Source organism: Sus scrofa, chromosome 16 (genome assembly GCF_054392235.1).
Source record: "Sus scrofa isolate SSC_HxYL_T2T_F1_AM1 chromosome 16, Sscrofa_HxYL_maternal_Yorkshire_Landrace_v2.0, whole genome shotgun sequence".
In the NCBI taxonomy this organism is placed as follows: Eukaryota; Metazoa; Chordata; class Mammalia; order Artiodactyla; family Suidae; genus Sus; species Sus scrofa.
The window spans coordinates 46,661,980-46,689,041 of record NC_139398.1 but is presented as its reverse complement, the minus strand read 5'-3'; the positions used below and the strand labels follow the sequence as shown (position 1 = coordinate 46,689,041).

General features: G+C 37.2%; 1 protein-coding gene across 17 annotated transcripts in view; it reads left to right on the top strand.

Annotated features, from left to right (window-relative positions):
* The window catches only part of PLPP1 (phospholipid phosphatase 1), a 137,526-nt gene that overhangs the window by 46,396 nt on the left and 64,068 nt on the right, over nucleotides 1-27,062 (top strand). For 3 of the 17 annotated variants that reach the window (XM_013984778.3, XM_013984777.3, NM_001444667.1), the window contains 1 exon segment: nucleotides 18,202-18,253. In XM_013984778.3, the coding sequence (XP_013840232.2) occupies nucleotides 18,202-18,253 (52 nt within the window). 17 annotated transcript variants of the gene reach the window in all.

Sequence of the window (27,062 nt, the reverse complement as noted above, 5' to 3'; positions counted from 1 at the left end):
CCTCATGTTTCCCTGTTAGATTCATTTGCGATGCACTACAATGGAAACTCCTATTTGTGCCATATTTTAGTTTCCACATATAAGTGATATCATACAGTATTTGTCTTTCTCTTTCTGACTTCACTTAGTATGATAACCTCTAGTTGCATTCGTGTTGCTGCAAATGACATTATTTTGTTCTTTTTTTTATAGCTGAGTAGTATTCCATTGTACATATGTACCACATCTTCTTATCCATTTATCTGTTGATGGTCTTATCTCTTTTCTTATTTTCTTTCCAAAAAAAGCATTCATTCAGATATTAACAGCAGTTGCTAGTAGTTTTCTTCTTTCCTTTTGTCCTCCTTTTTCTACTTACTTTTTTTAGTTTATTTTATTTTTTCCTTTTTTATCATTTTTATACATATATATTTTATTTATTATATATATTTTTATCATTTATATATATATATTTATACTGTACAGCATGGTGACCCAGTTACACTTACATGTATACATTCTTTTTATTCACATTACGTGTTCCATCATAAGTGACTAGACAAGAGTTTGCAGTGCTACACAGCAGGATCCCATTGCTAATCCATCCCGAATACTTACCTTATTTTTCATTCACTATTTCCCCTCCCTCCTGCTTTCTTTCTTCCCTTCAGTCTTCTTGCTGTCTAGCTTTAAAGCCCAGATGGCTCAGACAGAGTTGTTTTTAACTTAACTGAAACTAGTCTAACATTGGGAATGACTTTATATATAAATTTTTCTTTATGAACTGTGGATTTTTCTTTTAAACATTAGGGAAGCAGCATAGTTTAGTGATGGACTTTGGATCCAGACTACCTGGGTTCACATTTCAGCTCCTTCATTTACTGTGTGACCTTGGGCACATTTCCACTTTGTGTCTCTGTTGCATTAGCTCTGCAGTGATAAAAGTACCTACCTTTTGTGGTGGTTGTGAGGCTCAAATGAGTCAATATGTAAAGGGCTTAGAGCAGTGCCTTATGCTTGATGTGCGTAATATGTTTGTCAAATAAAATTTATCCTCTATAATCCTACTATAAGTATAACATAAGAATTATTTTAGTAAAAATAACATCCGTGTATTTTTTATTAAGGACAAAAACACAAACTTTAAAACATTTTCCATGAGTGCTTGGAATGTCTTTGAAGGGTACAGAATGTCTTGAAATAGTAGTATTTTATCAGTCATGTGTAAAAACCACATGTATGATCTTCAGGTGGTGGTAATCCCACCTATGGTGAAAGTTGATCTGTATAGTCTGTGGTAGAATATAATTAAACTAATGGAAAAGGTGTTACTTTATAGGAGTTAAGTCTTGAATTTTCACTTAATCAAGAAAATGGCACTGGTCACCTTCACTATTTTTATCGCCCAGTCCTTGGAAATGATTGAGTGACCAAGTAAAAGGTAGATTTAATATTCCTAAAAAACTATTGTATAATACTTTTCCATACCCCTTCTTCCTCTTAGTCTTGTTTTTTCAGCCAGATACTTATTTTGACTTATGTTAACCTGATAATGATTTTTTTTTGGAGGGGGGGCTTTTTTTTTTTTTTGTCTTTTTAGGGCCACACCCACAGTATATGGAGATTCCCAGGCTAGGGGTCTAAGCAGAGCTACAGTTGCCGGCCTATGGCACAGCCACAGCAATGTGGTATCCTAGCCGCATCTGCAACCCATACCACAGCTCACAGCAATGCCAGATCCTTAACCCACTGATCGAGGCCAAGGATCGAACCTGCCACCTCATGGTTCCTAGTTGAATTTGTTTCCACTGGGCCACAATGGGAACTCCCTGATAATGACTTTTTAATGTTGTGTTTAACACGGTAAGTTTTTAAAATATTTGACTTTGCAACATCTTTCATTTATTTTTATATTAGCTATTACATGCTTAGTACAATGGTAGGAGCTGTAAATATCACTGAAAAAGGTAAGCTATCACTGAAAAAGGTAAGCTGATACATGAGACAGTAACAGATGTTTGTGAATTCCATGGAAGAATGAAAATAAGGTTAGAAGAAAGTGAGATGTTGGGGGGTGGCAGTCTCAAGGAAGGCTTCTCTGAGAAGGGGATATTTGGATTCAGATCTAAGGATGAAAGTAAGTTGGTCATGGGAGAGCTGAAGAAGTTGATTCCAGGCATAGGGAAGAGCAGATATTAAGGGCCAAAGAGGCAAAGGGCATTTTGTAACAGAAAAGAGACTAGTGTGTGTGGAATATAATATGTATCGTGGTGTTTTTAATAGTGAATTCTGCAACTTATTTCTAAATGTCAGAGTGGATAACAATAATAACTGACAGTTATTTAGCGCTCACTAGGCTCTGTGTGTCCATGAGCCCTCTCAGCAACCTGCTCAGGGAGGATAGCTTGGTCATCTCCATTTTATAGATGATGGAACTGAGGCCTGGAGTAGTTGGGAAACTCTCAGTGGAACCCAGCTAAGAAGTGGTATGGTTAGGAATTGGGAAATCCATTTTAAGGATTATAACTTTATTTTTTGGCATGTGGAGGCTTCCCAGCCAGGGATTGAACCTGTGCTACAGCAGTGACCCAAGCCACAGCTGTAACAACACAATTCTTAACTCACTGAGCCAGCAGGGAACTCCAGGATTATTATTATTTTAACAAATTTTTGGCCATGCTTGTGGCATGTTGAAGTTCCCCAACCAGGGATCACAGGGTTATACCTTTGAATTCAGATTGATTGGTACAGACTTGAGAAATGAGGAGCAATGATTATTTCAGGTGGCATGGATGTTTTACGACTATTTTTATTCTATATGATTTTGCTTCAGAGTTAGTTTCTGCTTATCATATTTTGAGCATTTGTCTGCTGTTCAGAGGAGGTACTTTAATTTTTCATATGTCAAACTCCTAATAACTACTAAGAGTGTGCTAAGAGAGTATATCAGAGTGGGAGATGTAACTGATTTGCCCTGTTCAGTAACATGCACACAGCTTTTTCTTCAAATAGCATTGTTGTTGTAGGCATTACTACGCAGGAAAGAAGACCTTTGTTCTTTATGGCATTTCTCATGAGTCATGTGTATAGAGTTCACAGTCACCTTTGGTAACTCATTCCAGCAGATATAGTTAGAACCTCATGGTTTAGTTCTCAGTTGTCACTGTTTGGAAATGTTTCCTAAGTCTTTTTTAGGGTGGGGTGCCCAGGAAAATGACATATAGGAAATGTGTAGCGGATGAGCTCTTGAGTTAATTGGCAGCTTGTTCAGCCAGGTTTTGCCTTGCCTTTTGGTTGATTTACGTCAGCAGTAAGAGGGATGGGTTGGCAGCTTAGGTGACTGAGAAGAGAGGAAAGTCATTCTTTATTGAATGCGTAAATGCACCGTTGGTAAATATTTTACATAAACTCATGAAATCATCACAAAACTCTGTGAGGTATTAGCCTCATTGTAAACTCTAGTACTGGGGATACAAAAATGGGTGAAACAATAAAACAAATTCCATGGATCTCAAATAGCTTCTTGCTTACTTTGGAAGGCCGACTCATAACAATGAGAATACTATGTGGTAAGTTGAGTAGCTGGTATGTTATAACACTTGGGTTACTAAGAGTGGGTGAGACAGAGTCATCATCTCCATCCCCAAGAACCTGTAAGGGAAGAGAAGTAGGTATTTTAATGAAGTCTATCTGTATTCCAAAACAATTTCTCCTGAAACCATTGTTTTTACTTTCTAGCAGAGATACTGTAAAGCTTTTGGAACATTACTTTTGGTTAGTGCTAAATTCTGGAAATAATTCCTGTAGATGGCTTAGACTCCATCTATATACTCCTGGGTGGAAACACTGTAATGTGAGTAGTTAGAAATTGTGTGGCACATAGTAGGCATTCAGATATTTGTTACATGAGTGAATAGGCAATATTCTCGCGTCAGCTACTCTTATGGGGTTGGAATTCTTGCTCTATCTATTAACTGTACGAAATTGGGCCGGTTGCTTTAATTCTCTATGAGTTTAGTCATCTAATGAGGAAAAAGATGATGATAATAGTGCCTTCCTCATAGTGCTGTGAAATTAGATTAAATAATGTATGAGACAATGTATGTGAAGTATTTAGCATAGCCCTGGTCTGTCGTTATTATCATTATCACTATTAAGTTAATAAACCAATTTGGTACCACTGACCCCATTTGTTATTTAAATTTGATATTGTGTGTTGGTGACTTTTCTTTCAGAACATTATTTTGTGTAGTTCTAGGTTCAGTTTACACAGCATTTAAATTGGAAACTGGTTCATATTTTAGTTTTTAGTGCCTAGATCACTGTGGGAGATGTTTTTGATTACTTCTGACCTATTTCTTTCTGGAATCAGATTCCTCACTCAGAGCTTCTTGTTTTACTTCTAGGTGAGCAGTATGCCCACAGCTCATAGACAAGGTACCCAAATGAATGTTCATGGTTGGAGAGAGAAAAGCAAGCTAGAAATAGAAGTAAACAAAGATGTGTATGAAGTGGGAATGGCATGGTTTGGATAGTCACAACTTCTTTTAGTACTCACATTATAAAACATGAAGATTTTATTTCCTGATTATAAACTGATCATAAGCTAATAACTTACAATACAGGTTGAAGTGTAGCTGCAGTACATCTAAACATAACCAGTTCTCATCATAACTTCTCTTGATCATTAAGAATTTGTCCTTTTCTCTTTCCACAGAGTTTAAAAAATAAATATGTAGTGATCACATCCATCTGCAGTATTCTGGAATAGTCCTAATTTTAGCTAATAGTCTTCTTCATTGAGGCAAACTGCCTCTTTGACTAAATGTAAATATTAAATATATGACTAAATGTAATTAAAATGGATACTTTTATAATATTTTTTTCCTAAAAAGCCAATTAAAATACTTTATCAAATGACATCTTAAATTGATTTGGAAAATATACCTAGCATTGCTATGCAGTGTAGCAGAAGCAAGTGACATTTATTGTATTTTACTATTTTCTAGAATGGCATTGATAAGAGAAAGGAATTTTGAATATATTTTTTTCCCAAATATTGCCTCTGTCTGACCCAATGGCCCAATTGGAGAAACGGTCTCTTAGTTTGTGATGTTATCAAAACTTGCTAGACAGGTTATGGGTGATACTCAGCTTTATAGCTAGTATTGGATACCTACATTAATACTAACTTGATGTACCACAATATGAGTGAAATTCAAGTTCTGCCGTTGAGTATAGTTTAATTACTAACCAAAATAAATATATTACCTTTTATGAGGATAAGTTTTGCATAGGCTTTCCCCCTTGCTTAGGATTTGACATTGTGGAGGATTTTTCACTGAGTAACAATTTTGTTTATGTAACTTTATTTAAAGAGTTCAAAGTATGACCTAGTAATGAAAGCAGTTGGCTTGGAAGTTAAATTCTAACCTTGCTTCTGCTACTCTCTCTGATCACGTTGACAAGATCACATGGGCCGCTTCATTTACTCACATGTAAATTAAAATGAGAGTAATGTCTGCCTTGCCTGTCTCTCAGGATCATAGTGGTAAGTAAACCTTGCTTATTAAGGAGAGTCAATAGTCACAGAACATATTGGAGCAGGTGATACCAGTGGACTCGGTAGGAAAGCAAAGAGCACATGGTGTACAGGGGGTATTTTGAGCATCTGCAGCAGACCTGTAGGATCAGTCTACCCTGGTTGTGAAGGCAGTGAGTATGTGAGTAGAAAATAGGAAAAAGCTGAAGACTGATTGAAGAATTCAGGAAGTAGTGATACAGGAAAAATGGGCCCTAATACAAAGTAATGTAGGCCCCCTGCTTGAGTCTCTTCTTTTGCCACACATAGGTACATGACTTTATAAGTGATCAAGTGGCTCATGAAGTCTTGCAACTAGTTGGTTTTCCTGTGTCTGTCATACTGTAAGAAATGGTGAAAAATGCTAGCCAAAGCAAAATGTAATTTGGTCAGACTCACTGAAATTTCTTTTTTTAAATTTTTTTCATTACTCAAATGAATTTATCACAGCTGTAGTTATATAATGTTCATAACAGTCCAGTTTTACAGGATTTCCATCCCATAATCCAAACACATCCCCCCCCCACCCCAAACTGTCTCCTCTGGAGACCATAAGTAGACTCACTGAAATTTCAGTGAAAGGAGATTTTTAGTTTTAAAAAAAGATAAAGATGATTGTTTACTTACCATTAAGTTAAAAAACAAAAAGAAACTACAATTCTAACTTAGTCTGCTTAATATCAAGAGATTGTAATCTGTATCAACAGCAGTTTGTCTTCAGCAAAGACTGTCAAATTCTTTTTTTTTTTTTTTTTTTGTCTTTTTAGTGCGGCACCCATGGCATATGGAGGTTCCTAGGCTAGGGATCGAATCGGAGCCATAGCTGCCAGCCTATACCACAACCACAGTAACGCCAGATCTGAGCCACATCTGCAGCCTACACCACAGGTCACGGCAATGCCAGATCCTTAACCTGCTGAGCAAGGCCAGGGATTGAACCTGTGTCCTCATGGATATAAATCGGGTTGGTTACCACTGAGCCATGTTGGGAACTCCTCCAAGTCTATCAGATTCTTTTGGCAAAAATCTGAAATGCCAGAGGAATCTCTTCTCACTTTTTATCCACCTGTGCTGTATTCTGTTCCAATGACTTGCAGAATAATAAATAGGAGGAAGATATTTTCTGAAATAATTACGTTATCTAAGATTGTTTCTATTTTCCCCCAGACTGATCTTGCAATTTGTTAACCAGATAGTGGTTGAAATGATGAAACGTTTAATGTTACTGTGTACTAAAGATGGCAGAATGATTTCTTACTATGTAGGGCATTGGGCTATAGCTATCATTGAACAGTTAAGGAATTTCATTAGCCTATAACCTTGGAAACTTACCACCAATGAGAAATAAATACACCAGATTAAAAATACCATGGCCAAAATTGTAAGAAAATCTTTACAAAATTGAGTCCTATTTAAGAGTCATATTTTTTTATTTGTTAAAAATTTAAAACTTAGACTTAAAAGCATTGAGTTATTCAGTAGTTGTGCCTGAAATTTTAAACTCATGAGCTTCTAGAGCCCAGAGGCCCTGATGTGGGCTTTGGCTAAATTAATTTCTCCTGATAAAAAGGAAGGCAAAGAGGTGGCCTAGCAGGTTAAGTATCTGGCGCTGTCACTGCTGTGGCTCGTGTAGCTGCTGTGGCATGGGTTCAGTCTCTGGCCCAGAAACCTCTACGTGCTGCAGGTGCAGCAAAAAAAAAAAAAAAAGGAGGGGGCAACAGTGAGGAAGGAAAATTTAAAAAAATGAAAGAAGTAGATATTGCTGTAGTCTCTTCTTATCTTCCAGGAGGAAGCCAGGAGAGGATGAAGCTTCTTTGAAAGGAACAGGAACACTAGAATTAATCATGAGAATGTGCCTCACTAAGGCTTGAGATTGCTGCCCAGTAAAGAGATTGTAGTGGATATTCTCATTTCCAGTTGGATAAATCTAAGGGTCACATTTATAGTGATGTAAATTTCCTAAAGTAAGGAATTTGTCCTTTAGGTTGGTCAACTGTAATTCAGCCTATATTTAGAATTCACTGGGAAAAAAGAGATTGCTGGAAAAATTTTGTGATACTTAACCTTACTTCATGTTTTCAGACTTTTTCATAATTAAGATTGAAATATTGAGATTGGGAGACAGCATAATATGGTTGAATATTTTGGAAATTAAAAGCAGAGGAGTTTGAAGTTCTTCTGTGGTGCACTGGGTTAAGGGTTCAGTGCTGTCATTGCAGCGGCTTGGGTCACTGCTGTGCTTGGGTTCAGTTCCTGGCCCAGGAATTTCCACATGCCTTGGGCACAGCCAAAAACCAAAAAAAAAGCAGAAAACAAACAAAAAAAAGCAGAGGAGTTTGAAATTTTCACCTGTCAGATATAGCAGATAGAGTTGTGGCAGCAATGTCATTGCTCATATAGGGGCTAGCCATAGACATGTTTTAGTGCCTTTTCTAAATATAATTCAGGAAAAGATATTTATGGTATAGGAGATAAAGACACATTAATACTTTATATAATAAAAAGTGTGAATGGGTACTTTTTTGAGTGAGCTGGAATCATATCTATGCAAACTATAATTACTCAAGAGAGAGATGGACTGTTGTATTATTTTGAAATGGCTTAAATGTAGGGTTAAGTCTTACCTTGCAGTTTCAACAGAACTTGATTAAAATATTTTGTGTCTTATCAAGATATGAAATGTTTCCAGTTATTTTTATTAACATAAAATTTTACAGAATTCTTTTATATTCATAGGATGCATAAAAACTAAAGATTATGGCGGGAGTTCCCATTATGGTGCAGTGGAAATGAATGTAACTAGTATCCATGAGGATGCAAGGTTTGATCCTTGGCCTCACTCGTTGGGTTGAGGATCTGGCGTTGCTGTGAGCTGTGGTGTAGGTTGCAGATGTGGCTCGGATCCCGTGTTGTGGAAGCTGTGGTGTAGGCCGGCAGCTGTGGCTCCAGTTTGACCCCTAGCCTGGGCACTTCCATATGCCAATGGTGTGGGCTTAAAAAGTGGAAATTCCCTGGTGGTCTAGTTAGGACTCAGTGTTTGGGGACTGAAATCCCACATCAAGCTGCTGTATACTGTGGCAAAAAAAAAAAAAAAAAAAAAAACAAGATATGGACACTGGGAACATACAGGTCTGAGTTTGAATACCAGGTCTGTCACCTACCATTAGGATGAATCACCCAAGTTCTCAACTTCAGTTTCTGTATCTGAACAGGACTGTGTCTTCATCTCTGTGTTCTCCTTGGCTCTGGTGAGGTGTCTACTACATAGTGAGCATTGGTTTATTGCATTAATATTAGTTCCTCACATATTGTATGTTAGGTTCTGTCTTAGGCAGTGGAGATGCATATAATCACACAAATAATATTAAAATGAATCAATTAGTGCCCAAAAGGGAGGTATGACTACTATAAGTTTATAAAAAGGATTTTGAATAAAGAGAATAGGGTAGCTTTTTAAAATTAGGACTTTGGTTGCAGGGTTGAATAATAGAGCTGGAAAAGAATGGATTTAGGTCAATTGGGAGGCTGTTGAAATGGTCCAAGTGAGATAATGATAAGAGTGAGGAGGTGGTGGTGAAGATGGAGAAAAGTTGAAGGGATTTGAGAGGTATCTGGGAGGTTAAATGGACAGGCTTTTGTGACATATTGAAAGTGGGGAGTTGGTGAGAGAGAAATGTTAAAGATAGTTATGAAAGTTCTGTCTTGTGTAATTGGATGAATGTTGGCTTCTGCAGTAACGGAGCTGGGGAACACTAGGAGAGAACCCAATTTGAGATGGGAAAGGGGATGGAGAGGAAATAGTGAGTTTAATTTTGAGCATGTTATGTTTAAGGTGCCTGTGAAATTTCCAAGAGGAAGTATCAACTCTTTGTTTGGATGAATGATTTGAAAGCTCATTGGAACTGTCTGACTTTTGGGAGTAATTGGCATATTCTTAGTAATTGAAGTCATGAGAGTTGATGGAATCTTAGGAAGAAGTTAGAAAGTGAAAAGGACAGAAGGTTTAGGACTGAGCTGTGAGAAATACCAACATTTCATATTGGCTGGAGGAAAGGAAAAAATACTGAGACTGAGAGGAAGGGAATACTTTAAAAACGGGGAGAATGTTTCTGGAAATCCAAGTGAAGAGAATACCTTAAGGATGAGAACACAGGTAACAATGTCTGTGTTCTCCTGAAAGGTGAGTAAGATAACACCTGGAAAATGTCCATTGGGTTTAGTACACAAAGGTCATAGATAACCTTATGTAAAGCCATTTTTAAATTGGGGTTTGCTGAGAATTGGGTAGTTGGTGAAGAAGTGGAAATCTGTGGGTATTGGTAATTATTTTAAAAAGTTGGGAGTTCCCGTCGTGGCGCAGTGGTTAACGAATCCGACTAGGAACCATGAGGTTGCGGGTTCGGTCCCTGCCCTTGCTCAGTGGGTTAACGATTCGGCGTTGCCATGAGCTGTGGTGTAGGTTGCAGAAGCGGCTCGGATCGCGCGTTGCTGTGGCTCTGGCGTAGGCCGGCAGCTACAGCTCCGATTAGACCCCTAGCCTGGGAAACTCCATATGCTGCGGGAGCGGCCCAAGAAATAGCTAAAAGACAAAAAAAAAAAAAAAAAAAAAAAAAAAGTTAGGAGGGAGAGTATAGTAGCTAATGGTCTTGGGTAGTAGGTTTTCATTAGGTTGTCATGGTTTCCTATGATATGCTGGATGGGGGAAGAATGATCTTGCCAGATAGAGAAACTATTTTTTTTTTTTTTTTTTTGCTTTTTATATGCAAGTTCCCAGGCTAGGTGGCAAATCGGAGCTACAGCTGCCAGCCTATACCACAGCCACAGAAACGTGGGATCCAAACCGTGTCTGTGACCTATAGCACAGCTCACGTCAATGCTGGATCCTTAACCCACTGAGCAAGGTCAGGGATTGAACCTACATCCTCATGGATACTAGTCTGATTTTTTTTCTCTGTGCCACAATGGAACTCCCAAGAAACCACTTTTTATGCCAATTCTATAGGAAAGTTGAACTCCTCTTAGAGAACCCTCTTTACTGAGAACAGTGGATTATTAGATACCCTTGTTTTCCAAAGTACCTTACTAAGTATGGTGGAGTTTGGGATATGGAGCCTGGTAGACTTGGTTTCAAAATTTTGCTTTGCTATATATTCTTGCTTCAGGTCACATAGATGGTTATTTAGCCTTGTTGAGCTTCCGTTTCTTCACTTGTGTAATGGAGAGAATACTGTCTGCTTCACAGGTTTGTTAGGAATAAATGAGAAGCTATGTAAATAAAATACCTGGTACTTAGTAGGCATTCAACAAACTAATGTCGGCTTGTCTTTCTTGCTTCCTATGGTAGCTGCTACTTATTGTGTAGTTTCAGCATTGCATGTTTGCGTTTAGCCTTAAAGGAATAATTTGTGGGAGTCCTTCCTTCTTCAGCTTATCTTTTGTATAAAATAACTTTAGTACAAACATAGATTTTTGGGAAAACAGATACATGATTTACTACTGCAGTAATCATAAGTATTAAAAAAAGAATTTTACCAAACTTTTTGGCTTATGTGTCTTTTATAAAAAGTGTGTGTGTTTTAAACAAAGCTTACTAATTTAGATATGCCACTTTGGTGACTTCCTGCCAAAGTAAGAGTTCTTATGTTTTTCTTCTGAGACACACCTTAGTATAACTTTATTTTAGTTTCTGGAACCTTGCCATTTGGCATAATTTTGGATTAGACATGATGGATCCACATGAATATTTTTAAGATTTAAAATACCCAATACATTTTTTAAAAATTGGTGGAGACATGTGAACTCTTAAAAGCAGTTGAGGTCTCAGGTCTGGATTTAATTTGTTTTTTAAAAAAATTTTTAAATTAATTTTATTACATTTATTGTAATTGTAAATATTACAATCATACAACAGTCATCACAACCAAATTATAGCATTTCCATCCCAACCCCCCAGTGCATCCTGCAACCTTCCAACCTATCACATTTGGAAACCATAAGTTTTTCAACGTCTTCGAGTCACTATCTGTTCTGCAGAGAAGTTCATTGGGTCCTTTTCTTAGATTCCACATGTAAGTGATAGCATATGATGTTGGTGTCTTGCTGTCTGAATGACCTCACTTAGCGTGATCATTTCCAGGTCTATCCATGTTGCTGCAAATGCTGTTATTTCTTTTCTTTTAATGGCTGAGTAATATTCCATTGTGTATATGTACCACGTCCTCTTTATCAGTTCCTCTGTTGATGGACGTTTAGGTTGTTTCCATGTCTTGGCTATTGAAAAGAGTGTTGTAGTGAACATCGGAGTACATGTGTCTTTGCGAGTCATGGTTTTCTCTGGATAGATGCCCAGGAGTGGGATTGCTGGATCAAGTAATAATTTTATTTTTTAGTTTTCTGAGGAATCTCCATCCTGTTTTCCACAGTGGTTGCACCAATTTACATTCCCACCAACAATGTAATAGGGTTCCCTTTCTCCACACCCTTTCCAGCAATTATTATTTGTAGACTTTTTGGTGATGGCCATTCTAGCTGGTATAAGTTGGTACCTCATAGTGGTGTTGATTTACATTTCTCTAATAATTAGTGATGTTGAACATCTTTTCATGTGTTTTTTGGCCTGGTTGTTTAAAATTTTTAATTTGTAGTTTTGATACCTGAATTATTTCTTATGTGTATTTTGTACCAAAATGGTGAAATCAAGTCAATCTGATTTTTTTCCCTATGAATTCAATTGCTCTAAAGCAATCTCCTTAAAGCATTTAAGATCTGCTCGCCCCCCACCCCCATACTCAACCTTTAAAGAGGCATTATCTTTTGTAATAGACAGTGACTAGCCTAGAAATTCTATAAGGGCATTAGAGTTTGCCAGCTTTATTCAGGAATCAGTATAATAGGAAACACACACTATTCTTTGGGATATGGGCCTTCCTGCTGAATGAGAGAAGTTATCGCTTGGCTAGCTGCTAATAAGGGAGACTTAGTTGGTTAAGGGAAGTTTGTGTATGGGATTGCTGAGAATGGAAGTCTCATTGGTTCAGAGAGACAAGTAACTTAATTAGGTGTTCTCACCTAAACACAGAATGCTTTGTTTTATAAGCTTAAATAATACCTAGATAGAACCCTACAGATAATAATTTCTTTAAGCTGAAGACTAAACAAATTCTATAGAAACTAGGCTTCAAAGGGGAACCTTCCCCTTGATTCACTGTCTTGTATTGTCTTCTAAAATTTGTTGGCTATTGATAAGCTTTTGAAGAAAGATAACTAAAATATATGTAGTTAGTATTTGGTGAAATGTTCCTGTGTATCTCTTTATAGATTTTCCAAGTTAAAAATAACTTTTCATTAGAGGAACTTCTCATGTCTTCTTTCCCACAGGTATATAGTTTGTAATATATTTTACCATCTTTACTTTGAAAATACATGATATTTCATTATATGGATTCACATAATGTACTTAATTCCTATTTTTTGACATTTGAGTCTCAGATATGGAATAACATCATTAGTAAAATCTAGATTAGTTTTTCTTTTAAAATAATTATGTGATTACAAATTTTCAAAAATTAGTATGTAATAAATAGGTAAACTCTAAAAAATCTGGAAAAGAAAATAAAAACCACTACTAATCTCACTACCACCTAGGGATGACCCATTTTAACATTTTGGTTACATAGGTTTGCAGTGCTTTTTTTATGTCTGTGAACTCACACTTAAACAAAACAAAACAAAAGAAAACCCATGCTTTAAAAAAGTGTTGGAATATCACTGCATGCATTCTTTTTAGCATAGTCTCCTACAAAATTACTTTTAATGTTTATGTGGTGTTTCATTGTTGTATTTGGCATAATCCAGTTTACCTCCATTTTTTTAATATTTATGTTATTTGCAGTTTTTGTGCCATGTAATTCTATATACAGCATCCTTGTAGAAATTCTGGAAAACCTTGGGTCATCCATCCCAGACTATCTCTGTGTTCTGACCTTTTCTTCCTCCTCCTTTCTCTATTCCAGTATTCCCTTCTTTAACAATAAGACCAGATCAGGTAGACAAACTATTCTTCAAACAACTTATTAATTCTCAGGCATTAATTCTCACACTCTAGCCTCTGTGAATTAAGGGTTTAAAGAGAAACATAGACCCATTTTATTTGCGAGTGATAAATAACTTCGATACATGAGTTGTGTTGTGATAATTTCATGTATGTATCAAGTCCATGGAGACTCAGAAGGAGAGCAGTGGGTGTGAATGCAGTTGGCAGAGGAGAAAGGTCAGGGAATAAGCATTTGATTATCTCTCTTAATGTGCCAGGTAATACATTAGGTATATTACTAGGCTTTTAGTTTATAGCAGGGAGGTACATAAATTATAGTTATTTGCATTCACCAAATGAGGAAACTGAACTCAGGTGGATAGGTAATTTGACCATGCTCACTCATGTAGGAACTGGGAGAATGCCAAAAGTAAACCTAGCTAGGTGTATCCGACTCCAAAGCCCTACTCTATTCAGGACCCCACCCTGCCACACCAAAGGAAAGGTTCCAGGAGGAGATGAATAGAAGCTAGAGTAGCAAGTAGGCATTATCTAGGTGAAGGGGGTGGTGTCATTGTTTGGAGCTGGGCAAGAGGTTTGAAATAAGTGGGGGGAGTAGAGAGGTGAGATGAGGCATAAGAGTAAATTTTTATTAGTAAAATTTACTCTCTTGGGATACAGTTCTGTGAATTTAGACAGTTTAGAATTTAGAGTCATGTAACCACCACACAGTCAAGATGTAGAACTACTCTGCCATTGCCCAGAATCCCCTCATGGTGTTCTTTTTTAGGCAACTCTTCCTACCATTTTCACCTCTGACAACCACTGGTCTGTTTCTTCATCCAATAGTGTCATATAAATGGAATGTCATACAATGCCATATAAATGGAATTGTACAGTATGTAGCCTTTTGGGCCTGGTCTCTTCACTTAGCATAATGCATTTCTAATTAGGTGACCATTAATGATGTCAGTGTTACTGTATAATTTTGCTGTAGGGTTTTTTTTTTCCTTTGGCCTATTTCAAATTGTGCTTGTATCATCCCCAAGTCCAGTTTCATGTAAACAGAATATTTTTTGTCCAAGAAATGATTACTAGTTATAGCTTCAAAAAGCAAAGAAGCCCTAAATAGATTCCTGATAAGTGCCCAGGAGAAAGTAAAATAAAACAGCAATAGCAACAACAACAAAAACCTAGCTATGTTTCCATACACCCTATTATGTCAGCCAGCTCCTTGCTTTCTGAATGTAGAAATCCACATGAAAAGTTTGCTCCTGATTGTGACCTTTGCCAGCTTGAAAAAGAAACGGAGCAGCTGTTACCATGGGAGGGTGGAAGGAATTAATGTTGTTCCTGGCCAGTTGGCACTGTCTGCCTTTCTGGGGCAGTAACAACAGGTGACCAACTTCTGCTTTTTATATTTGTTAGTGTATAAATAAATAGGCTAACTTGTTTTTTGTGCAGAAATCTCAGGGTCCATGTTAAAATAACCTGCCCATATAGTTGTCCTGGATTTTTTAAAAAAGCTATTTAAATACATACACACATTTATTTTAAGTGTCTTAATGAACTGAGAGACTCCGGGGTTGAGAATATTATAGGTAATTATTGACAGAAAACCACGAAAAGTAAAAGCCTTCTTTGGTAAATGTCATTTATATCTAAACTGCACTTTCTCCCTTTTGTTCCAACTTAAATACAAAACAAAAAAACCAACAAGATAACTAAGTACTTTTTATAGTAAAACCATGTTGGCCACAGAGAGGTGGTGACTACAAGCCAGTGACCAGAATGTAGGTGTTCCTAAAAGCCAAGGGTGCACGGTTTTTTGAACTCTTGCCCCTGGATACTTCGAGTGCCATCTCTGTGAATCACACCCAAATATACAGTGCTCCCAACCACTGACTCCTGTGTGGCCTTCGGCTTTTCACCTTCTCCCCCTCTACCTTGCACAAACTCGTCTTCTTGAGGGACAGCTTTCAGCAGATTCTTTCTTGCTCAAGAGCCAGTGTTGATTTTTTGTTTCTTATTGAAGCATATCCAAATTATTTACCTGGAATTGACAATCTTTATACTGTAATTTTGCTTTGCCCATTCATTTTTCTCTTATTCTTCATTTCCTTCTACCCTACTGAAGTTGGATCATCCTCTTGTTTTTGTTTTTGTTTAAATTGTCTGGCAACAGACTAAGCTCAGTTATCAGTCTTTAAATAAATCATTTCTAATTGCCATTGTAGTTGTTTTGAATTTTTTTTCTGTTCTGTTAAAACCTCCAGTTACCTCCTCTCCTTATTTTTTTTAGCAGATGGTACCATTTTCCACTTAATTTAGAAGGCTTTAGAGTCAGATAAGTGCATGTTTGAATCCTTGCTGCATCACTTACTATCAAGGCAAATGGGCAGTATACCTCTGAGTTCTCCTTTCCCCTACGTCCAACCTTCCTGTGGACCTTGCCAAGATCCCACAAGTCAAATGTTGAAGCAGAACTCAGCTCCTCTAGCACTAGCTGGCATCTGTTCTGAGTGGCCAGTGATGGTGCAGTACTAGTCATTAAATGTTTTTAATTTCATCCTTATTATGTATATGACTTTAATTAAGTTGCTTGTTCTCTTTGAGTCATTCTCTCATCTTTAAAATGGGGAAATAATACCAAGGTGACTCTGTTCATTCATCAGATATTTGTTGAGGGCCTGCCTTGTTTTAAGTACTGACTTAGGTGCTTGGGATATATCAGAGAACAAAACAAAATATTTGTGCCTTCTTGTATTCTAGTATTGTGAGGATGAAATGAAAATTATTGTTAAATGTTCAGTATGGTGTCAGACACATGGAGGTGCTTACACTGTTTGGCCCCCTTTCTTCCCTTTTGCCACTCATTCTCAAGTCTTCCTCTCCCACCACTTGCATTTCACCACATCAACTCACTATCGTATCTTTTGCACTATAGAAAAGACCAAAAATTTCATTACTGTTCTTCTGCTCTATTTGTCCTTCAAGATATAGACCAAGTTCTCTTCTTCCCTTTTATCAGAAGGTATTTAAAAGTTCTTTATCCACCTGCTCTTTTTCCCTAATTCTTTTCATTCTTTCTGTTTTCACTCAAGAGTATGGCAGTTCTGTACTTTGCAGTCTATCAGGGTTCATCAGTGACCTCTTGTCTGTTCTTTTCCACTCAGCTTTTTTGTAAGTAGTATTTGTTATTAAGACTCCCTGAACGCAGAGGGCTCATGGCCTCATTGACCTGGGTTTGAATTCTAATTTTGCAATCTAAGTTGCCTTGGGCAGTTTGCTTCATCTTCAGAATAGTGTAATAATATATCCATTTTGAAGATATTGAAGGATACCTAGCATACTGTCAGGATATATGGTGGGAGTTAAGGAAAAACTGATAATGACATTTTTGAAAAGAGCCCCCTCATTTTCCCTGACGCTGTTTTTTCTTATTCTTCATTCTACTTACCTGGTGTTTCATTCCTTATTAGTTGGCTGTATTGACTTTCTGTTCTCTTTCTAAGATTATGGCTTTTGTCACTTTCCCTTTGTGATCTTAATAAAATCTCACGGCTTCAGCTATCCCCTTTATAGTTGAAATTTCAGATATTCATCTTTATTCTGAATTTTCTCTTGAGTGCCAGATACGAATGTCTAGCTGTGTGTTAGACATGAAACATTTGTTAGATGATCGGGAAAGAGTGCCTGCATTTGATCTGTGAAGGAAACACACTATCTGACCTGGCAAACTCACTAGTTTCACTTCTTAAGTTGGTAAATTTTGAATGACTTTCTTTTCTTTGGGACAGCTAATGATCCTTTATAAAAAAGAAGAAGGAAGCTCCTTCTGCTCAGAAATAGCACAACTCCCGTCAATTAGGAAGATTTTTTCATGCGATTTTGCAAAGAATTTGCAACACCTGTTTCCAAAGAAAGCAAGAAAAATATTGCATGTTTTTCTCCCCAAAATGCATTTTGTTCAAACTGAACTGGAGACCAAATAAAGAACATTCTTTAAATTTGGAATGAATAGAACTTTCTAAAAACTGCTCAGGTAACAAAGTAGTAAAGAGCCAAAAAAATTTTATTTACTTTTAACCTTGGACTGCTAAAAGGAGAAAATGAAAGGGTTTGTAGAAGCAAATTTCACAAAAGTAACTGTAGCCTTACTTGTCAGACCCAAATATACATGTAGAGAAATGAACAAACATGGTTAAATTTGCATATGCTGGACTTTTTATTTTGGAAGGGAGGCTATTTCTTACATATAGGTTTTATCCATTATGTTTTTGGTAAAACATTAGCTGCTAGAAGCAGTTCCTTCACTGTTTATTTTTCTCGTAAGTTTCGCTATTTAATTTTCTTGTGGGTTTTGCTGAGGTTTCTTATTTCTCTTCCATAGTTTGCAGCAGAGTGTACGTACACATTAGAATGGCTTGATCAACCCAAGTGTAGTAGATGAAGATGTACTCTAGGTTACACAAAACAGTACTTCCTTCACCTCAGTCTAACCAACAGAAGAAAATCAGCTGTTTGTCTATAAATAGACCAGCCTGCTAAGAATCGTGGACTGAAAAGGGACCTAAGAGATAATGTCATTCTTCTTTCTCATTTGTAGATAAGGAAACTGAGACCCTGGTGGTTAGTCTCTTTTTGTAAAAGGAGAGATGGTATGTACTGGTTATCTGCCCTAGCACATACGCAAGAGCTGTGTACTCTTGGGTGAGTTGCTTAACATCTGTGAGTTTCTGGTAAAATTTAGCTCAGAGATATTGTCAGTGCTGTTTAAAAATTTTTTAAATTTACTGTATTTCTGTTTTTCTTTTGTTTTCTTAAACTTTAGCAAGATTGATTATTTCATCAACCTATAAAAACTCATTTGACTTTATTGATCTGATTTTTCCTTCATTTTCTATTTCATTAATTTCTGTCCTATTTACCTTTCACTTTCTTGAGCCTTTAAAAAATAAAGCTATCATGTTGAATGTTTGTTTCAGTGATTTCTCATGTATGAATTTAAGGCTCTACATTTTCATGTGTAGCATTTTAACTGCATACTTTAAATTTTGATTTGTCATTATTTTTCGTTCGTATCAATCTATTGTGATTTACATTTTGACTTCTTTATGACTTAGTGATTTTTAAGTTTTCAAATATGCAGATTTTGGTAGATTCTCTTTCTTTCCCTGTGATAGAATTGCTGGGGAGAGAATATAGGCAAATACCTGGCAAGTAGTAGATATTCAACATATTTTTACTTTTTTTTAAGAAATAAGCTTTGAGTTTTGAAATTAGAACAGGAAACATAACATTGCAATAATCATAAGTAATACTAAAAGTGACCTCAGTTCTGTAACATAGCAAAAAGGGGTGATGGGAGAAGGGGAGGAGGAAGGAGCACTAAGGAAAGATACTGGAATATCGAGTTGCATTAATTCTGGCTTCTCTGAGGTCATATTCTCCTGATCACTTAGGAGAATGTGAGCTATAGGATATTATTTTTATGGTATTTCTTATATCTTTATAATAGAAGTGTCCATAGATGACCATTTTTGGGTGATTGTGTGTGTAGGTGGTCAAGCTATATGGCAAAAGTTCATATGTTTTTGAGGAGAGTGTCCATGGTTTCATTAGAATCCTCAAGGGTTCTGTGAACCCCAAGAAGTTAAGAACTGCTCCTTTAGAGATTTCACCATGTCAGATAACTTGAGAAGCCTACCAGGGAAGAATTCTGTTTTTTCCTGTTCTTTAACAGTGATGATTATTACCCTCTTGAAGAGACTGCGTGTTCTTCATTTAATTCTTTAGGTTAGAAGCAGATGACCAGGCAGTGTACTAGGAATAGAATAAAGCTTTTTCTGAAGTGAAACTTAAAACTACATAGTATTTTATTAGCATAAATATTGTGCTACTTTGAATTAATTACAAAAACTTAAATGCTTTTGATTAGTGTTATTTTTGTATAGCTAAGCTGAGTGTTCTTAGCCTCCACTGAGGGTAGGAACAATTCTGGGACTAAAGAGGAAGCAGTTAGTAGCTGCTGTGAAGATGGAGTTCCGTATAGGTAAGCTTTGGGCAGCTAGATCCAAGAAGACACTCTGCTGGGTTAGAGCATAAGGGACTTATTCCAGGACAGAATGTGAAGATCTGAGGTTGTTGAGGAAAGTAGGAGACTATCCTAGTTATACTTGATTGGCCCTCTTGCTTCCCCTTCTAGGAAGGCTAGTTGCTTGGAGAGAGAAGTCAGCTTGGGATTCTAAAATATGAGGGATGCCAAAGGGATGTTTCTTTAAAGGAAGCAATTGGTGTGGGAGAATTTTATTCTGAGCACTGGCTCACAAAATCAGTGTTTACTCAGATATATCCTAACTATTTCCTCTTAAGTTAGGGAATCAAAGTTAGTTTTGCTACGTATTAAGTGTTACTAAAATTTAATGGCTCCAAACCTTAGGGTTTTTTTGTCTTTTTTTGTTTTTTTCTTTTTTAGCTGCACCCATGGCATCTGGAAGTTTCCAGGCCAGGGATTAAATCCAAGCCACAGCTGCCACCTTTGCCACATCTGTGGCGGTGCTGGTTAAGACCCATTGGGCAGGGTTAGGAATTGAACCTGCACTGCCTCACAGGTAGCATCAGGTCTTTAACCTTCTGTGCCACAATGGAAACATCAACCTTAGTTTGTTTTTAACACCTTAGATCTGTGTTATCTATTATGAAAGCCTCTAGCTGTATGTAGCTACTTAAGATGAAATTTAATTAAAGTAAAATAAAAACTTTAGTCCTTCATTCTCACCAGCCACGTAACAAATATTCATTGGCTGTGTTTGGCTAGTGGCTACTGTGTTGGACAGCACATTGTACTGGATACTTTTGTCATCACAGAAAATTTTATTGGGCACTGACAAATGAAATTGTTCATTTTCTTTCCTCTCTCCTCCATCAGACTAATGGTTTTATATTAATATGCAATCAATTTTGAGGTTTTTTTAAACCAGAAACTTGACTCAGTAGAATAATATTGCTTTGCTTATTACTTAATTAAAAAAAGACAGATGGTGCCACCCTTTTAGAATGATCTGCCCAAGTGCCATTATTTTATAAGATTTTTCGAGAAGGAGTGACTAAGGAGTTTCCATCGTGGCTCAGTGGGTTAAGAACCCAACTAGTATTCGTGAGAATGTGGGTTCCACCCCTTGCCTCACTCAGTGGATTAAGGATCTGGCATTGCTGCAAGCTGTGTTGTATGATGCAGATGCAGCTGGAATTTGGCATGGCTGTGACTGTGGCATAGGCTGGCTGCTGTAGCTCAGGTTTGACCCTTAGCCTGGGAACTTCCACGTGCTGCAGGCGTGGCCCTAAACAGAAAAATAAATAAATAAACAAATAAAAAGAAGTGGTGACTAAAGCAGGTATATTCATTATGGCATGAATTTGATTGTTTTTACTAAACTAATGACCCACTAGATTATTTCTGTTGCTTATAAGATAAGCATGTTCTGCAAGGACCTAATTTTTTGTGTATCTGTGTGTGTTTTGGGGGCTCTACCCACGGCATATGGAGGTTCCCAGTCTAGGGGTCAAATTGAAGCTGTAGCCTCTGGTCTACCCCAGAGCTACCGCAGTGTCAGATCCGAGTCACGTCTTCGACCTACACCATAGCTCATGGCGACACCAGATCCTTAACCCACTGAGCAAGGCTAGGGATTGAACCTGCATCCTCGTGGATGCTAGTCAGATTCATTTCCGCTGATCCATGACGGGAACTCCTGGAAGGGCCTAAATTTTTAAGATAAAAATCTTCCACCATAGAAACTTGTTTTGTACACTTTTTAGGAGTTATTAGACTTATAGTTATTATGATTTATCTACTTTATATGCAGTAGATCATCATAGCTCTCAAAAGTTGCAAGAGGGGAAAACCCCCCAAAGGTAATTATTTCACTGTAGGCCTACTTGTCTATCAATGAAGCATTAAAGCTAAAGGAATAATTTCTGTTATTTTGTTACTATTGTTTTGGTTTTTTTGTTTTGGACAGGCCTTTTTCTTTGCCCTGGTTTCAGACAATCTCTTTACCTTAGCTAGGACTTTTTTTCAGTTTTATTGCATGTATAATGTAATTTCAGGAAACCAAAAAGTCAGAATTAATGATCGTGATTTTTTGTTTTTTAAAATTTTCAAACATGGAAGTATATACAGTAGAAAATGAGTTTTCTATCTGATTTGTACCATCTGGAGATAACTACTTAAAAGTTGGTTATATATTCTTCTAGGCTTTCTAATATATACTTAGTCAGAAATGCAAGTAATTTGTTTTATATACATGAAATTATACTAAATATTGTTTTTACCAGATTATTTTGCCTACTAAATATATACATATACATGTACTTCCGTGTATATGATCCATACTCATACTATTTATTATTTAGTTTAAATTTTATTAATTAGGTCTAAATTTTTCCAGGTTTTATGGTAGGACGTCTAAAATATAAATGTATTTTGTATGAAGATAATATGTAGTTGTAGTGTATGGGCAGCTGCTTTAGTATGATAGTGACCTATAATATGTGCTTAATATGTGTTAGTTTCTATTCTTCTTGGACATGTATGAGAAAGGCCCTGAAAGATGATTAACTGTTGTTGTTGTTGTTTTTGTTCACTATAAAGCAAACCTTTCTCTTAATTGTATTTGCATTTTGTGATTTTGTGATTCAGGTTTATAAATTACTACAAGATTAGCGGGGTCACTTTAAGCTGGGCTCCCCCAATTATTTTAGGTGCTTCTGGTAAGAGTAGATATTTACTAGTGAATAAGAGACCACATTATGATTTATCCTTTTTACTGAGCATGCACAGTATAGTATGTACTGTAAAGTTGTACAGTATGTGAAACATTTTGCATGGGACTCTGGAACAAAATCCTTTGCTAACTTTGAATGGATGCTGAGATTGGGAATTTAATACTTCTGTTATGGAGTAGGATATGTAACTGTGTGCTTTGTGATAAGATTTTATTTCTGATTGTTTCTAGAAGTTGTAAAGAAGAGATTAGGAAACAACGGCTTTAGAGCTGATTGTTAATTATTTGTAAAGTCCTATGTTGAAGTCTTATTGCTTTGTGCTCTTCATTTGGGAATTGGAGCCTTCTGCTTTCTTGCCAGGCATTTGTGGACTTCCATTTTTGATAAATCAATAAAGAATATTGAATTGGGGCCCCAGCTTCTTTTTTCATTGAATAAGGGGTGCTGCCAAGAGAAGTACTTCTGTACTAGGCATGTCCGAAGCTTTGCTTGGAGGTAATGCTGAACTGTACAAAAATTGCCTTCAAGATTCCAGGAGTTTGTGAATCATAAATTTCTTTTAGCAATTAACATGGATTTATCAGTCTTTTTTATCTTTGTTAGCATTTTCTGTTCCCAGCAGAAAAGCTTGAGAAATAAATTGTTAGAATACAGAATTGGAAGTTCTTCCCTAGCATGTTTTTGGACTGAAGATTGTCAACCAGTTTTACCTGTTTGTTTGTTTGTTGTTTTTTTCTAACTTTATTTATTTAAACTTGAGTCTTGTGGAGAGAAAGCTGACTTAAAAACTTTTCAGGACCTAAGTTTTGGTTATACAAGATTATTATTTATTTGCCTTAGAGGCTTTTGCTCTCTTGTTTATTCATTGGTTCCTTTATTCATTTGGCAAATATTCCTTGAAGTGCTTACTGTAAAGCACGATTGTGGAGGGGAAGACTGTCAGACAGTAATATAGTTAGGGTAAAGGAAAAATGGAAAATGCATTCTGCAGAGTCCAAAGGTATGTGCCGTGTGTGTGTGTGTTTAAGAGAGAGACACATCCGTATATACATATACTGAGACACGCTTCATAGTCCTATAGGAAAAATCTAAACATTTTTATTTATTTATTTTTATTTAAAAATTTTTTTTGTCTTTTTAGGGCTGCACCAGTGGCATATGGAGGTTCCCAGGCTAGGGGTCAAATCGGAGCTGTAGCTGCTAGCCTACACCACAGCCACAACAACACAGGATCTGAGCCTTGTCTGTGACCTACATCACAGCTCACGGCAATGCTGGATCCTTTAACCCACTGAGTGACGCCAGGGATCGAACCTGCATCCTCATGGATGCTAGTCAGATTTGTTTATGCCGAGCCAAGAGGGGAACTCCCCTCCTAAAAATTTTTAGAACTGTCTCCTCTTCCGATTCCTACTGTTCATTCTTTATTTCAGGCCATCAACATCTCTCATATACACTAGCATTTCTTGCCTCTGTACTCAACCTCTGTTCTAACTTCACATTGCTTTCTCTTTTATACAGTTCTTCTCAAGAGTCTTTTCCACCTCCACTAAAGCACAAATTGGGTTGTGTGTATTCTGTTACCTGCAGAATAAAGTCCAAACTTCTTAATGTATAGTCTCAATATAGATTCTGTAAATAATTCCTTTATTAAACTCTGCTGAGTTATCTACTTTTTGTTACTTTCTATTCCATGCTGAGACCCTGACTGGTCTTACCTTCTGCTTCTTGGTTCTGGAGAACTTCTCTTTCCCTGTGTGGACCTGCTTTCATCATTGTCCACCCTGCCCTCAATATGAGGAGGCTCACTTTGCCCTTTGGCTTCTAGATGGGTTTGAGCAATGGGAAGCGCTGGCAGGAGGAGAGTGGGGTTGCTCTGTTTATTCTCTTGGCTTCTTCCTGCCAAATCTTGTCATGTTGGCTCTCTCATTCCTTTATCTGTCTTCCTCCCTGTAGCTTAGAAGAGATGCACTAAGAGCAGATATAACATAGTTAAGAAATGTGTTTATTAGCAAGGTTAAACTTTTAAAAAGTGACTTCCTATAATTATGATTGGGGTCAAAAAATACTTTCTGTATCCCTTATATATTAAGGAAAGAATATACCTGTCTGTGAAAGGCTTTATTTTGAGAAAAATCTTTCTGTAACATTAACTTGGACACAAAACTCTCTATTAGTACTTTCAAAAATTACCTTGAGGGAGTTCCCATCATGGCTCAGTGGTTAACGAATCCGACTAGGAACCATGAGGTTGCAGTTTCGATCCCTGGCCTCGCTCAGTGGGTTAAGGATCCAGCGTTGCCGTGAGCTGTGGTGTAGGTTGCAGACACAGCTTGGATCCCGTGTTGCTGTGGCTCTGGTGTAGGCCAGCAGCTACAGCTCTGATTCGACCCCTAGCCTGGGAACCTCCATATGCCATGGGAGTGGCCCTGGAAAAGGCAAAAAGACAAACAAAAAAAATTACCTTGAAAATGTTTTCTGTAGTAGATAGAGAATATTTCATTGCTTTTTAGAGTGGCGGTGTCTGTTTACTCTAGGGGGATGGCTATGCCTCTGTATGTGTGTATGTCTGTGTGTCTTTGTCAGCTTGGGCTACCATAACAAAACACAATAGACTAGATGGTTTAAACAACAGAAATTTATTTTTTTAGAGTTCTGGAGGCTGAGATTTGAGATTAGAGTGCCAACATGTAGGTTCTGTTGAGGGCTTTCTTCCTGGCTTGCAGACAGCTACCTTCTTGCTGTATACTCATACAGCCTTTCCTTGGATGCGTGCATGGGCAGAGACTCTCTCTCCCTTCTTATAAGGCTGCAAATGTTATTGTATTAGGACTGTACCTTTATGACCTCATTTGGTCTAATTACCTCCTGAAAGTCCTGTCTCCAAGTTTAGTAAAATTGGGGGTTAGAACTTGAAAATAAGAATTGGGGGGTACAATTCAGTCCATTGGAGTATGTGTGTGTGTAAATCAGATGAGCAGTAGAGGAAATCATTGTGCTATTTAACTTGAAAGAGATTCATGCTGAGACAATAACAACTCAATATTGAAGCTCATTTTGAAATTTCTTCATAGAGATACTGTTGTTTTCGTGGAGGTGCTATTAACATACTCTCTCATGGAATATATTTGACACTCTTTTCCTCAGACCTCATTGTCTTTACTCTGTGTTCACTCTCCTTGATGTCTTAGCATTGATGTCCTATATTTACGTAGGTATAGACTTGATTGACTTTTGCATGGCATTATTTTACTTCTCTACTATTCATTCTTGTGTTTAAAGAATGGCCAATGTGTTCTGCTCAATGAGACAGATACGGCCCCTGCCCTCTAGAGCATGTAATCATCCTTTCTTCCTCTCTCTCCTGCAGTCTCTTTTCATGATTTCACTGTGGATATTAATCCTTTCCTGATTGTTTTATCACTGTTAGTCTTGACTTGAGGCTTTCTCTGAGAACTGTTTCATTGTTCTGGCTCTAATGCCAACAATTTGCATTTCTCGCTTTACTTGTGATCTTTATCCTGAATTACAATCCCTTAGCCATTCAGTGAATTTTTATTGAAAGTCAGCTGTGTGCCTGGTCCAAAGGATACAAAAAGGATATAGTCTTTGATTTCAGGTTTCTGACAGAATGCAAAAAGCAGTTTAAAACACAGTGTGATGGGAGTTCCTGTCATGGTGCAGCAGGAATGAATCTGACTAGTATCCATGAGGACATAGGTTCCATCCCTGGCCTCACCCAGTGGGTTAAAGATGCGGCATTGCTGTGAGCCGTGGTGTAGGTTGCAGAGGCGTCTCAGATCCTGTGTTGCTGTGGATGTGGTGTAGGCCGGCAGCTATAGCTCTGATTTGACCCCTAGTCTGGGAACTTCTATATGCTGCGGGTGCGGCTTTAAAAAGCAACAAAATAAAACCAAACCAAACCAAAAAACAAAACAAAACAAAACCCAAAAACACAGTGTGATGGATGTGTGTCCAGGATGCCATGGGATGGAGAGTGCATGCCTTGGACTTGAAGTGGACATGAGAAGATAGGTATCCCCAACAGAGAGCTGAACATATATATAGGTACCTAGGTTTTGAAAACACAGTATGTTCAGGTTCAGTGTGATGGAGCTTTGAGAGCTTTGTGGGGAATGGTGAAAGAAGGTACCAAATCACCTCAAAGGCAGTATTTTAAATACTAATTTTCATCCATCATAAACCAGCTCCCTGTCCCAATTTCACATTTTAATCAATGGGATCATCATTCTCCCTACTCCTAAAACCCGGAATGTCATCTTCAGGTCTGCTGCAACAGTTGGAGCAGTTGTCAAAATGAGTCGTTTCTGTTTTCAGAACACTCTTTCATTCCTCTCTTTCTACTTTCACTGTCAATACATTGCTTATCACTTAATTACTAGACTATTGCAAAACAGTATTAAATGCTCTCTTTTCTAGTTTTTTAAAAAGTTAATTTACAAAACCCCTGATTTTATTCTGTTACTAACCCTGAGCAAGAGAGGACAGCAATATTTTGTTTCCTACAGGACAAATCTTTTCTTAGGCTAGTATTTTAAAAACATGATTCTTTTTGTTAAACAAAAATCTCAAGTTCTTTTCCTCCCATTAAAAACCACATAATTGCAGAATTAAGAGAAATCAGCAGAAAAGAAAAATTTGTTTCATTGAGTTTTTATT